The 14,624-nt window shown below is 41.5% G+C and overlaps 1 protein-coding gene across 2 annotated transcripts; it reads right to left on the bottom strand.

Annotated features, from left to right (window-relative positions):
- Positions 1-1,333: 1,333 nt before the first annotated feature.
- On the bottom strand, positions 1,334-14,306 carry samtor (S-adenosylmethionine sensor upstream of mTORC1). 2 transcript variants are annotated; one of them, XM_080762326.1, is made up of 5 exons: positions 14,046-14,306; positions 9,188-9,329; positions 8,761-8,889; positions 7,145-7,259; positions 1,334-5,853 (listed from the first exon to the last, which is right to left on the bottom strand). In XM_080762326.1, exons 1-5 carry the CDS (start codon positions 14,245-14,247, stop codon positions 5,206-5,208), a joined length of 1,236 nt encoding a protein of 411 aa, XP_080618452.1. In that variant the 5' UTR covers positions 14,248-14,306; the 3' UTR covers positions 1,334-5,205. The 2 variants fall into 2 exon arrangements, with proteins under 2 accessions (XP_080618452.1, XP_080618453.1); XM_080762327.1 differs by having other exon boundaries at positions 1,334-5,820.
- Positions 14,307-14,624: the final 318 nt, after the last annotated feature.

Genomic DNA, 14,624 nt, shown 5'->3' with positions numbered 1-14,624 from the left:
TCATCCTCATCCACAAACCTATTTTTGCGGTAGGCAAACTGTAGGGGGTCCAGTGCCTCAGCCAGGGATAGCAGAGAACCAGCTTTTCCATGCACTTCATAATTGCCACTGAGGTCAGTGCCACTGGTCTAAAATCATTCATTGTGACTGTGTTGGCTTTTTTTGGGACTGGTATTATGACAGAAGACTTGAAAGACCGGGGGACAACTTCCTGTGCAAGGGAGGTGTTAAAGATGTCTGTATACACCTCCGCCAGCTGCTCAGCACAGGCCTTCAGGACTCTTGGTGATACTCCCTTAGGAACTGAGGGCCTGCTGCTTTTCTCACCTGAAGTGCCGTCTCCCCAGGGTTGTGGGGAGATTTTGATGGGATGTCTCCATTTTGTCTATAAAATCTTGCATAGAAGCGGTTTAAGTTATCCGGCATGTTGTTGTCACAGATCTCTGTCCCATTCGTGCTTCTCTTATAGTTAGTGACAGCTTGTATCCATTCCCCTGCCACATACTATGTATGTTGTTATCCAGATAAAAGCTCTCAAGTTACCTTTTAGTATAGTAAGTATAGCCTTTTTGCGGCCTTGATGGACCTTTACGAGCCCGGCTTCCTCCTTGGGAGGACACAGGCTGGGGCGCTAACCCATACTGCGTCTACATTCCCATGTCACCCGTCTCTCCCTCTCTCCGGTGGTCACCAGACTATATCCGGTTGTCACATAGTCTATTCCTATGATGAGTCACTATAAATAGAATAACTATAACTAAAAATACATCGCATGGATGCACCTGGGACGTATCCTCAGTGATGTATCCTGAGGTGTGAGGTCAACTGGGTTCCGGGTCTACCGATAATATATATTTCAAAGTAATCTTGTAAAAACAAAGGGATGATGCAAATCCTAATTATCATGGAATTGGGAAATAAATAAAAAATATTAGTAGTTTGGGATCTCCTGGCCTAATGAATACTGTAACCCAAAAAATAACAAGTGGTTAAAAAAGTAGGCCAACTTTCAGTTAGTGTCCTACAAAAAAGTAGTGAAAATAGAAGATCTACATCTACAGGTAAAAGCTCACGGCGCGGAGTGACACGTTGTGAGCTTGTAGATCAGCTATTTTTCACAACTTTGTCTCTATATTCTTTTCAATATAGGCCTATATATTTATTTTTCAATGATATTTTGTCTATATGTCCATATTTGTAATATGGACATACAAGGTTTCCTCCTGATAGCAACGTTATATCTTTTGGTTGCTGTAAAATATATAAATATATAGACTAAATAAAATATTCTCATCTACATATCCACAAAAAACTGAAAGAAAGCACACTCACAAACATGCAGAAGAGATTTATATTAGATTTACACCCATTATAAAAAGAGAAATACAACCATACTAATAAGCACACATTGTTCTGCATTGTCAAAAGTACTCAGTGCGGAAATGAAACTACCGTATGCATACAAATGGACCAAAAAAACAACAATAAAACACTGGAAGACAAATGTACTCAGTACCACTCATAGTCATGCCACAAAATATGCTTCCTAGTTAAAGGTGATAAGTCTATACGTACTGTAATATTAGTGGATAAAAGATGATATAAACGTTAAAGGACCACTTTTCAACCTATCTTCATATAATTGGTCCTCACTAATGTTCATTATAAAATAAAAATATATATACCGGTATCTACTCAGTCTGTCTCTCATAGGAGGGCTGTAGGCAGTTCAGAAACCCGTCCACCAGTGACATCATCGTTAGGCAGATATATAAAATATATATTTCGACTTTTATTATCGTGAGAACGATGGCTTCCATTTTCGCATTGCAACTTTTCAGGAATAGTCTAATAGAAAGCCTGCAGTTTCTATTAGCTTGGATTCCCCATCGATAATGACACTCGTGGACAGGTTTCTGAACTGGTTCCTATGAGACAGACTGAGTAGAAAAACATTTGTAGCATTTTATCATGAACATTAGTGAGGACCAATTATATGAAGGCAGGTTGAAAAGGATTTTTTCTTTATGGGAAAGCAAGGTAATATTGCACGTGTGTTCTTATCATATCTTCTAATACTGCTACAAAAGGAGGATTTGAACAGTTGCACACACAATTTGGCAAAGGAAGCTCTTTTTGTATTCTTCAAGGTCTGAGTTCTCTTTTTTTATGCCTGGGCATGCCAGGGTGGTGGACACAGTAAACTCTACCCTTTTCATGTCGCACACCCCCTAGAGGGCGTTCGCGCACCACAGTTTGGGAACCACTGCCCTATAGAGTCAAAAATATATACTCTGTCAAACATGTACAGTACTTGAGTTACTGGATTATTTGCATTTAGAAATAACTAAGTATTCAAATATAACGTTTTTTTTTTAAATAGCATACTTAATTATTAAAAAAAACAGATTACAAAGTAGATTTTCTTATTATCAAAGCATTGCTGAAATGTAGACACTTAGACATTTAAAAAGAAAAGATTTGCCAGACATTTTGCCAGACAGACTTCAATATTAATAGTGAAAACAGCAGATCTTGTGGGCTTGTAGATCTGCTATTTTCACTATTAAGTAGTTGGTTAATAATGTACCTGTCCCTTCCTAGGAGTAGTGGAGTAAGTACAACCTTAACCGTTTTAATTGTGGGACGCTGTCTAATTAAGTATCGTTGAGAAAAGTGCCACTGGAAAAAGCAAGCACACATCATACACTTCCAGCCACAAATAACTAACTACAACCCATTACATACACACTTGCGCTCGTGTCATTAAGGTCAAACCTACCACAAAAAGACAGGGTACATTCAGACCAGCTATCGCTTGCTATTGCTAACAACTTACTCATGTTTTGAGTATGACAAAAATAGTACATTTCTTTGGGTGGTAAATAGTTTTACAGGGAGTGAAATCTAGTTTGAATCGAAACACGTACCTTGTTATGCTTTGAGTACAGAACGGTTAACGACTTCAGATTAGTAAAACTAGTACAAACTTCTACCTACTGTATGGATATGAAAATGCTACAAATATGTAAATAGACACACAAATCATCCTTAAGATGGCCAGTTTGACCACTTGACCTCCAAAGCCCCCTCTATTCTGGGGAAAACCTTTGCCAAAAGTATTTTTGGTGAAGGGATTTGATGTAAACAAGAGCGTACCAAATACAGTTGCAACTCAAGTCTGTTTTACTAAGTATAGAGGCATTAAAATGGCATCGTCACATATTGCTACTTGACATTGAGAACACCATTGTCTTGACTGTTTGAGAATATACTTCATAACAAAGCACTTTTAGAAACGGTTTATTTATTTTTCACAGAATAACACTAAAGCACTTGTAACCGTGCCAAAAAAGTAAAAAATAAAATAAAAAATAAAACATCTGTAGGCCTAGTGCAACAGAAAACAAAACTGAAAATGTTCAGGAGAACTGCAAGGCAGACAGAAGCAAGCCTATAGACGTTGTCAGTGGGACTTTGTTGCTAGTGAACATATTTGACAGTTTATTGTCAGCTGTTGATATTCACATTTACTGCAACGGAAGATAAACTTGGACCCATTTAGAATGTTTATAAATGACTGTATAAACTGGTTCTTAACGTCAGGTACGGGGTACCATCAGGGGTCCAAAATGGACCGTTATGAGTCTATAACTTGGAGAGTGTAAAAATGGAACCCGATGGACCCATAATAACCATTTGTTTACCATCACATCATCATTGACTGATTCACATTAGGGCCAGAGATTAAAAGAATAATTATCCAATGGGGCTCAAAAGGTTTAGAACGGTATACTAAACTATACTTTATCCCCAATCTACACTGTAAAATCTTCAATGTTCAACTCAAGAGTATACAATGGTTTCACTTGTATACTTGTACACTCCCGACTGAGTTACAGCCCTGTAAGGCTCCATTTGGATCACTAGTGGTCTCCAGATGTTGAGAAACTGTGAAATAGACCTTTAATCATCCAAGAGGGGAAACTCAGGTGTCAAAGAGGCATGAAGAGGTCTATTAATGCCAGTCTTTCCATCTTCCGAGTCTCTCCACTGTGATCAAACTCTTGACTAGCCTCAGTATTTTCGTTCGCGTTTGGCTCAAAAAATGAAAGCTTGGGGGAACCACATTTCCTGGTCTAGGAGAGTAGGAGGGGGAGTGAACTACAGTGCAGAGGGGCGTCGCTTTCCTCCGCCGATTTCTACCAGGGAGGGGAGGGGGGCTCTGATCGGTGAACCAATATTCTTCAGTGGTTGCTCCAAGAGCTACCCGCCCCTCTAGACCAGAAAGCACACTGGCTAGGCCAGGCTAACTCTTGACGGACTAATCAAGATTTTGTATTTTGGCTTATTTGTATGCTAAGAAACATCCTAACAATCTAGCTTATTCACCATTGAATGAGTACAGAGACCACTTTACTCGTTATCGAATGTAATCGAGCTGATTAGGAAATTGGATGGAAATCCAAGGAGTAAGTAGGGTCGTCTCAACCCTCTGGAGCACATTTTGTTTTCCAACTCGTAAAAAACATAGCTATTTATTAAAATATATCTATCTTTGTGTGTGTGTGTGTGTGTGTGTGTGTGTGTGTGTGTGTGTGTGTGTGTGTGTGTCTGTGCGCATGTTGTCTGTCTGTCTTGTGTATTTGTGTGGATATGAGAAAATAATTGACATCTGTAAACTTCTCTTTCACTCTGTGCAAATTGATTTAAGGGGAAGCGGGGTGAGAAATGGGGGGAAGAAATGCAGCAGGTTAAATTTGGCAGCGCAACAGTTGAGAGGGTGGATAGGGAGTTCTCGCTATCTCTCTGCCAGGGACTATGTATTTCCCCACACTGACCACGGTTTTCTATGTCTACTGATATCCAAACTGTAATGAGAATAAATATAATTTTGCTACTCAACGGAAATAAATGGCAGTTGTGTTGGTGGTCAGTATAACATCATAATGAAATGTTATGGCCAAAAAGTAGATTTTACACAAAAGGTGTGGATGTGAGAGGCATCCCACCACGAACAAATTGCTTTCAACACAACAAAATCGCCATTGTTTCTGGGAGTAGCGAATTTATACTACAGTTAAGATGACGATAGCGGGGCCAAAGCAAAAATAGTCGTTAGAGAGAACTCTTCAACGCTATGGACGAGAGCTAGCTGAGTACAGTTTAACTAGTTGGATATTCTTGTTTTTCTTATTCTTTTGCCTAGCTCTGAAGGAGGACGGGGTCCTCCAGCTCGTGGAAGCCGGGCACCGAGCTGCTCTGGCTCTCACCGGAGTCGGAGTCGTCAAAGGGCATTTCGGGCAGCTCGGCGAAGCCCCACGCCACCTGGTCGTCCTCCAAGTCGGAGCGTGGCAGCGGCGGTTGCACGGGCACGTCACTGTAGTCCTCCTCCTCCTCGTTGGAGCGGAAGTCCTGCGGGATGTAGAGCATCTCGGGGTAGTTGCGCGACACCAGGTCGCCGGTGGTGGCTGCCGACACCTTGCGGAAGGCCACCAGGTGCATGTGGGAGAACTTCACGTACTTGTAGCGCTTGAAGCCCAACGACTCCACTGCCACGCGCCAGCTCCGCATCATGAGCGCATGGCGGTTCTGGTGGGAGGAGTCGGGCGTGATGATGAGCAGCAGGCCATGCAGCGCCAGCAGCTCGTGGGCCTTCTTGCAGCAGATCCAGCGCTGGTAGGGCGAGGGGAAGTAGGACAGCAGCAGGGAGAAGACCACCACGTGGAAGAGCTGTGCAGGCAGAGTGTCGATGGGGCTGTGCAGGTGGCGGAGGAAGGCCTCCACCGCATCATCCGCCAGCTGGACGGGCTGCTGCAGCTGGAGGTTGAGGAAGTCACATTTGTACACGCTCTGGTGGGGGGGGGAGGGGGTGACAGGAAACACACATTAAACTCAGCTACTGTTGGGATTTCTCCTGGGGGACCATATACCTTTCCCTAACTTTAAACCAACATTAATCTAACAAAAACTATGCCTAAACCAGAGATCATCACCATGCTAGCTTGTGGTGGATATTTTGATCAAAATATTGTTTTTGCCACGGACATAAAAGATGAGTGTACAATATTACCAGAAACGCATAAAGAGTGTTGAATGACCCTGAATGACAAAAAGGTCTGTAAATGTGAGAGTGTACAAATGGAACCAAATGGACCCGTAAGGGGGTCCTAAAATCTAAAATTTGCCATGGACCAAGACCAAGTCTTACCATAACCTCGGGGGCTGTAATAGCAGATCTACAAGCTCACATGCTGTAGATCTGCTATTTTTGATGCTCACCAAAGATTAAGTATATGGGGCTGAATTGGTTAACACGTTTGAAATTGAAAAACAAAAGTGTGAGTGAGAATGAATGAATGAATGAATATTGTATTTTCGTGTCTGGACAATTTCTTGACCCATCCCACATGGGATTATGAGACACAGCAACAAAGACATTCAGTGAGTGAGTGAGTGAGTGAGTGAGTGTGTGTGTGTGTGTGTGTGTGTGTGTGTGTGTGTGTGTGTGTGTGTGTGTGGTGGGTCTCATCTTGTGTAAAAGGTATGGGGGGCTGCAAGAAAAAAACTAGTAATATTCACAGAGAAACAACACGGACACTTGCCGTATCAAACAATTTAAAACTACCGTATCTTCATATAATTGGTCCTTGTTAGTGCAGGGGGGCCAACACTGATATTTGGACAAATTGCTACCACCTAAGGTGACTGTAAAATGTTTGCATTTTTGTATTATGTACCGGTAGTATGTTTTGATATGATATCTATTCCAATTCAGTAGCTTAACCCATTTTGATCGGGAACCCATTTTGGTGTTAGCTATTGAAAAATATTTGGTCATTTTTATATGCAAGAACAATGGCTTCTATTTTAGCACATACATTTTCCAGGTAGATACCACTAATGCTCCGTCGGAATTACCATCGGATCCCAGAGAAAAGCTGTAGTAGCAGTCTATTAACTTGGAATTTCCATTGATGTCACTGGTAGGCAGGATTCTGAACAGTTAGTTCATAGCCCACTAATGAGATGCAGAGTGAGTAGACAATGAATGAATAATGAGCATTAGTGAGGACCAATTAATATGAAGATACAGTTTAAAATGGGTAAACTGTGAAGTGCACGCTGAATTAATGTTGGATACCTCAACTGCAGGCACTATGTCAATGCCAACGGTAAGGAACTCATCAAACTTCAAGAAGGGGTTGAAGCAGCTTCCCACGTCAAGCAGGCGCATTTTCCCAGGCTGGGATATAGAACTGCAACACAAAGCAGCACAAGATGATCTCAGAATTTGGGCTGGAAGCCTGGAACTATACATTACCTTCTATGGCAGGGGTTTTCAACTGATTGTGAACTAGGGACCACCACCTTGACTAAGGATCAACCTGGGGACCACTGTTGTGTTGTAATGGGATATGGGCTAAGATTAGTGCTTTCGTAACACTTGTTATGGAATGCATCCCATGTCTTATACTGTTTCTCAAACAATGCACATTACATACATTATGGCTATTATCGGCTATTTGAACTATTTTAATAATAGTAATAATAGTATATATATATATATATATATATATATATATAGTAAAAATGGCAAATACGTGCAAGATATAGCACATGACAACATGATTATATGGGCACATTTCCTAATAATGATGACTCAATCAGGCAAGCTGGTACACTTCACCCTTCTTGAGATTCTAACTGCCTTTTCTGTGGAATTTCTTAACCTCAGACTTCCCAGTAATTCTGATAACATTGACACACAAGAAAATACAAAATCTTCACTTTGCTACATTACTAAATGCATGGTCAGGGACCACATGCAATACATCCACGGACCACCAGTGGTCCACGGACCACCTGTTGAAAACCCCTGTTCTATGGAAACAAATCCAGAACCTGTGAAATATGTTAACTCATGGCACAGCTAGTAGGGCTGTCACGAGTATGTTGATTGAATTGAATTGAATTGTGTTCTTGGCATTGAACACCGTAACATAACAAAAACAATTTCTGTATGGCTTTTAGGTTTGAAGTTGCACAGGTCAGATATGACAAATAATATAAATATACAAAGAAATTACTGACATATTTAATAACTTTATACTTTTAAGAAAACATTAATAGTGGAAATAGCCGATCTACAAGCTAACAAAGCGTCGCATTGCAATTAGGTGATTATGTAATAATTGTGACAGGCCTAGGCACAGCACAGTTCACTTTTAAAGTATTTTGAAATAAATGTTGAATAGCTCTATATTCTGAGAGAGTTTGTTCAGTAACAACAAAGTCCCCCAGTCTCTCCACCTCTTCAGTAAACAGAAAATGCATTTTCACATAGCAAGCCGGCGGTTGGTTGATTTCCGGTTCATCATAACGTGTACGCCTCGTCACAATGTCCGCGACAAAAGCGGATTTTCATAATAACCATCTAACAACGGCGAATTAAACACATAAAACAAAGAGCGGGTTTAGCGTGGAAAGACAATGGGATAAACGTCGTGGTGAGGTGACCACCGGAGCTGAAATAACGTTGAGCGGTGGTGAGTAAAAACAGAGAGAAGGGCTGGGCGGTGGAGGTGGTTTGCTCTTCACTGCGGCTCGTGATGTCATGTTGTAGTCCGGTGGTCACCTCACCAACGAAAATCCAGACTATGAATGAGCCTTAAGTGTTCACGCAGTAATACTGAACAGCAACAACAAAACAAAACACAGAATATCTTGGGTCAGAGTAAGCCTCTAGCAGTTATTTACCTAGGGATGGTGCTGTGTTGCTCGACACTCAAAGATGCTGTGGCCAAACCCATGGCAAGCTTGGCACTTTTCTCATCCTTCTCCAACATTCTTTTCATCCCGCCGTCCAAGAAATATTCCTGACAAACACTGTGGAAGAAGAATCAAAACATATTTCTCACACCTCGCCGTTACATTGACATCAACATGTTAAAAAGTGATGCTGGAGTACTAGGGAAGCCAGGTTGAAAAGTGGTTAAAAGAGTATGGACAACAACATGGAAATTATGATTTTATACTGATTAATGGAAAAGACCTAATCTAACGATTATGCTAAATAATTGTGGTGATTATGTAATAACAGGCATACCGGTATGTGTGATTAAGAATGCACTACCACTGAAATTGCAGTACATGAAAAAGTCTCTTCCTTTGAAGTGAGTCATACCTGCGACACCATTCAATGCGTCCCTCTCCTTCACATTTTTTGGTCCAGTGGTTGTCGGCTAGATTCTTCATGGCCAGGGCATACTCACTAAGTGTCTGCTCATCCTCGCAATGCTCCCGCCAGATCTTGTCAAAATCTCCCACTATGGAAAACAATAACATTATGAAATTAACTGCTAATCTAAAAAAGGGGGAATATCACGTTTTAAAGCATCAAGAGCCACACACACACACACACACACACACACACACACACACACACACACACACACACACACACACACACACACACACACACACACACACACACACACACACACACACACACACACACACACACACACACACACACACACACACACACACACACACACACACACACACACACAATCATAGTATACAGCAAGACAACACCTACTTGCTAATCGTGGTCACAGGACATCCAATTTAGTGTAGAAGAATTTAAAGTGCTCCTCCTGGTAATCAGCTAAAAAAGCAAAAAGGCTACTGATGTCTTTGCACTACTTCAAAATTTCGTCAGTGACAATGCATCATCTGGCAGCAAGAGAAGTCCAATAATTTCCACTCTTTGCCATTTCATGTTAGCAGAAATATCCACAAAGAAAATTCCCTTCACCACCACATCTTGCTAGTTTGTTGTTGAGCCTCTGAGTTGCAAATAAAGGCGTACATGCTGATAAGGGAGAAATCCCATGACCACAAGGAAAACAGGCTATATCAGATTTGCACAAAAACAAAACGGGGTGGGAGTAAACAGCACAGTGCCTGGTCCGAGCATGACTGCTGGGATACAATGCCAAGCCTACAAGATCATGCTTTACTTATTAACCAATCATGAGGCCCTGTCAAAGAGACCGCGATCTTGTCTACATTCACAGTACATCACATTCAACATTACCTGTTGTAAGCTCAAATCAAATCATCATATAAATCATATCAAAGCGATGGATAAAAAAAATAAGTACTGCACTATGGGTTTCTTCAGCATGGAAATATTTTGCTTTATGTTTTTGCATTTCTGTTGGGTCAAACAGGTTAGCGGTTAAGTGCAGTTGCCACATTGTTTTGTTTTTGTTTACTCTTGAGATTTGAGAGCAGGGAAAAAGTGAAATGCATGTTTTTACTAGAAGGCGGTATTATGAAATGAAAATGAACCAGTCTGTGAAGGCTCTTTAAAGGGGTGCGGCATGAAAACAACAACAAAGAACAACTAGCATCCAGTCCAGAACACCTAAATGATGCCATTATGGTCATGGTGGCACGCTGAAGACAGAGGCGGCATTAATGATGTCCAATTAACCAAACAACTAGTAATAGTTCTGTGGGTTCTGTGGGCTTTCATGCATATCCCATCTACACGGGCAGTCACAATTAGGACATTTCCGTAGTTCTGCACACACAAGCAGTTCAGATTTTTTTTATGCTCCTTACGGAGCTATGTGTGTGTGTGTGGGTGGGTGGCTGGCTGGGTGGGTCTGAGCATGAAAACAGCATGGTTGTTTTTCACCACCTGTGCGCAACCCAACACACACGCACATATTAACTGTGGTGATTTTGGGTGTGCCAGTACAGTACAGTACAGTACAGTACAGTACAGTACAGTACAGTACAGTACAGTACAGTACAGTACAGTACAGTACAGTACAGTACAGTACAGGGACCCCCACACAGTAATGCTGTCATTTCTCAACCGTTTCGGACGCGGGGCGGCTCGCCGGAATGGTGCCGGCACCCTGGGTGTGTTCCTGTGGGTCTGGAGCTACCCCCCCCCGCCCCTACCTATGTTGCTATTATAGATCATTGCTGTCGGGCAGAAAGTTGGAAACATCGTATCTCCATATTTTAATGACCTACTTGATCATACAACAGTCATGCAAAATCATCAAAAGTAGCAGATCCACAAGCTCGAAACACGCAGCAAATCAACAGGTTTTGATTTTGTAGACTTTTTCTACTTTTGAATTTGAATCCTGAAATGTAAAGTTGTTGTTGACATATGAGTTTTCCACCCGACAGACAATTTATACTAGCTCAAATCTAAAGTGACAGATGTTTTCCTGGATTTAATGGGTTAATAATTTAGAACCCGTCTGGTTTGACACAACTGGTTGACAAGTGGCACTGCCTGTAAATTTCTATTCTCAATCTATTTCTCCCCTCAGCAAGCCAAGCACAGGCCATGGTCCATTAGCTGAGCTTAGTGGTAAAAATGTCAGCATTTGCGCAGGAGACCCGGACTCTGATCCAGGGTAGAACATGAAAGTTACAGTGTGCAGCTTTAAGGTCATTCTTCCACATTAATATATGATCTAGGCATTTGGGGGAAATAAATAAATACAGTAAAGTCTAAAAATAAGAGTTGGGTGATCCTCTCCACAGGTAGCGTACATTACATTTGCCAAGTCTCTCAGCCAAAACGTCAATATGCATTGCATTATGCATACATTGTCATCACCTTCTCCATTAACAATGAACAAAAGACCACTCACTATGTAGTGTGTACAGTATCAGTGGTGGACAAACAAAGTACTCGACCCCAGTACCTACGTCATAGTATAGAGATACTCATAACTACTGTATTACTCAACAATGTCTCAGTCAAATTTGTACCTTAAGTTAAAGTAGAGGAGTACTTGCTTGCTTAGTTTACAAGCCTGTGGATGTGGATCTGCAATTTTCACTGTATTTTGAAATGGGGCATAAGTGGTTCATTCATATAGTGTACTTAAGTAAAGGAGAAATACTTCATTACTGTCTGCCACTGACATGTACAGTGAAGATACCAAAGGTGACTGTACCTACTTACAACTAACTTATAACCACTTTACAAGACCTGAAATTACAACCTGCAACATGTCTGCTAAAGTATACAAACTGCTCACATTACATGAATCTGTTTCTTCTTCTTTTTTTTTAAAGAGGCTTATTTCTATTTGCCTTCTTCCATGTAAAGAGAAGCAGACACTGCCTTGGTATTTCAGTTCATATTCAGTATTCCAGGCCTACCTGAACTACACCATCCAATCATAGCCCTTAGTTTGTTTTCTTCCATTGCAGTTGAGTCTCATTCACTAACCTGTTGAGGTCCAGGTGTGCATGTTTATACTGTATGAGCCTTCATGTGTTGCACTGGCTGCTGCTCTGCTGACTGCTGACCATGCATCCAATTTGATAATGTGCTTCACAAATCAAACTAGAACAAGTTCCCCTCAGGGCACAGGTCACCACCAGGATAATAGCGTTTGTGATGTGATTCTTAGGAGTAATAATATGAAAAATCAAACAGATGTGTTGAACACATGACTATTGAATATTGACTATAGAGGTAGTGTATACCGAATTACGTGGTGTATGGATAAAATCTGTAAGGTTGCTTCTCGTCCTCCAGGTGTCTCACTGGTAGGTAAGAACATGAATTAGCCTGTTATAGCTAGATTTGAAATATTTGAAGTGGCATTTCTTCCTCAGCCTAGTGGAAATGTGTGTGTGTGTGTGTGTGTGTGTGTGTGTGTGTGCATATTTTCACGGAAATCGTACGCTGTGTCCATGATTTGTGGCATTTTGTGGCAGGACCAATCCTGCAAACTTTGGAAGACAATCTTAGCCAATGGGGATGGAATATGGGGAAGTGGACAGGTCCGTGTGGATCACATGACTATAGAGATAGTCACTGTATACCGATTGCCGTGATGTATCGATAAAATGTGTACGAGTAATGTAATGAAATGTGTTTAGCAAACATCGGCCTCATGGTTGCGGCGTGGCGCTATATATAACAGGCCGTTCTAAAGAATTTGCAGCAGAGGTTCACTGTTGTGTGTGCAGAGAGTGTGTGGCCAGGCCAAATGTGCCGGGGATTAGCTGGTAACGGACGGACGAGGGACGGATGGACGGACGGACGGATGGACACACACACACACACACACACACACACACACACACACACACACACAGTGCAAAACACTCTCTCCACATGCCTTCGGCCTGGTGGAGACAATTATAGATTTTTACGTGTGGACAGTGGGCTGACCTCCACCCACAGTAACAGTTTTTGTATTGACTTGTGATTTCGTGTACGTGTACCCAGTCTACATACTGTGAAATAAAGATTTCAATCAATCACCGATACTGTTAACATAACTACATTTGTAAGGTAAATAATGGTCTGCCTCCATAGCTGTGGTTCTCGAAGTGGGGACTGGGGACTATTTTTTACTTTGGCTATTCGAAAATAAATAGCCCATTTACAAGCTCAAAGTGGGTAGATCTGCTATTTTAGAAAAAGACAAATATTGAAAATCTATGAAGAAATTTGGAAAGTGTTGGTGTCCTAGCCATCCTAGCCTTGCATCAAGACTATCATATATCTATACCGGTATGTATTAATTTATCGAGTCTGTCTTATATGCAAATGCCAAAATCGATAAAATACATGATCTATTGATTGATTGATTGATTGAAGTATTTATTAACAGTTTGCACTTTGCAGAATTACAGTACATTTCAAGCACAACTCAATACAAACGCTATAACGCTATTTTCAGACAGACCCAGGGATCCAGGGGGGGGGGGGGGGGGGGGTACAAAATGTACAAAGTAACTATACTAAAATAAACTTCAAACAATTGAAAATGTAATGATTGTAAAAGTAAACGTACTGAAAACTGGAAATAGTACGTAAGAAATACCGTAAAAATGTACTCAAGTACAGTACTTGAGTAAATGTACTTGATTACTTTACACCATTGATTATAGCTAACGTTAACTCTGGTTTCGTTTAGCCCCACAGCCAGCCAGTGAAAGGCCTGGGAAGAAGGGTTAGTCCGTCTGTTCCTCACCTTCTCTGTATTTCCTACGCAGTTTTCTGTGGACGTTTTTCACCACCCCCGATAGCTTGTCCTGCTCTTTCTTGCACGGCGGCGGTGGGTTCTGGTGGTGGTGGTGGTGGTTCTGCTTGTTGGGAATGAGCACGTAGAAGAGCGGCTCCGGGCTGCTTGTTGTTTCTGTCTCCCCGGTCTCTACGTTGTTCGTGGGGTCCATGGCACCGCGACGAACCTGCCGCCTGGCCGCTGCTTGCTTCCCCTTTCCCCGCAGGCAGCTGCACTCACACACCGGTAGAGGAGAGAGGAACCACCGGCAGTGTTGCCAGGTTTTGAGAGAGGAAAACAAGCAACCAACCAACCAGGTCTATGAAAACAAGCCCAGAAGAAGGGAACCCTTCGCCCTTTTAAACATAAAAATGGTAATACATTGGCTGTATATTATTATTATTATTATTATTATTATTATTATTATTATTATTATTATTATTATTATTATTATTATTTACAAGCAGCTTTACAGAAAAAGAAGCCCAACGTCGCTCATAATAAGCAAACATGGCAACAAATGCCGACGCACAGTATTGGTGCGACGGT

This window comes from Protomyctophum bolini (genome assembly GCF_963924005.1).
Source record: "Protomyctophum bolini genome assembly, chromosome: 4".
NCBI classification, from domain to species: Eukaryota; Metazoa; Chordata; class Actinopteri; order Myctophiformes; family Myctophidae; genus Protomyctophum; species Protomyctophum bolini.
The sequence above is the reverse complement of the archived record's forward strand: the minus strand, read 5'-3'. Positions and strand labels throughout refer to the sequence as shown.

Coding starts and splice junctions, on each gene's coding strand:
- samtor (XM_080762326.1), bottom strand. CDS start 14,247: ATGGACCCCACGAACAACGTAGAGACCGGGGAGACAGAAACAACAAGC. Junction 9,330..14,045: donor GCGTAGGAAATACAGAGAAG/GTGAGGAACAGA, acceptor TGTTTTCCATAG/TGGGAGATTTTGACAAGATC. Junction 5,854..7,144: donor ACATAGTGCCTGCAGTTGAG/GTATCCAACATT, acceptor CCCCCCCACCAG/AGCGTGTACAAATGTGACTT.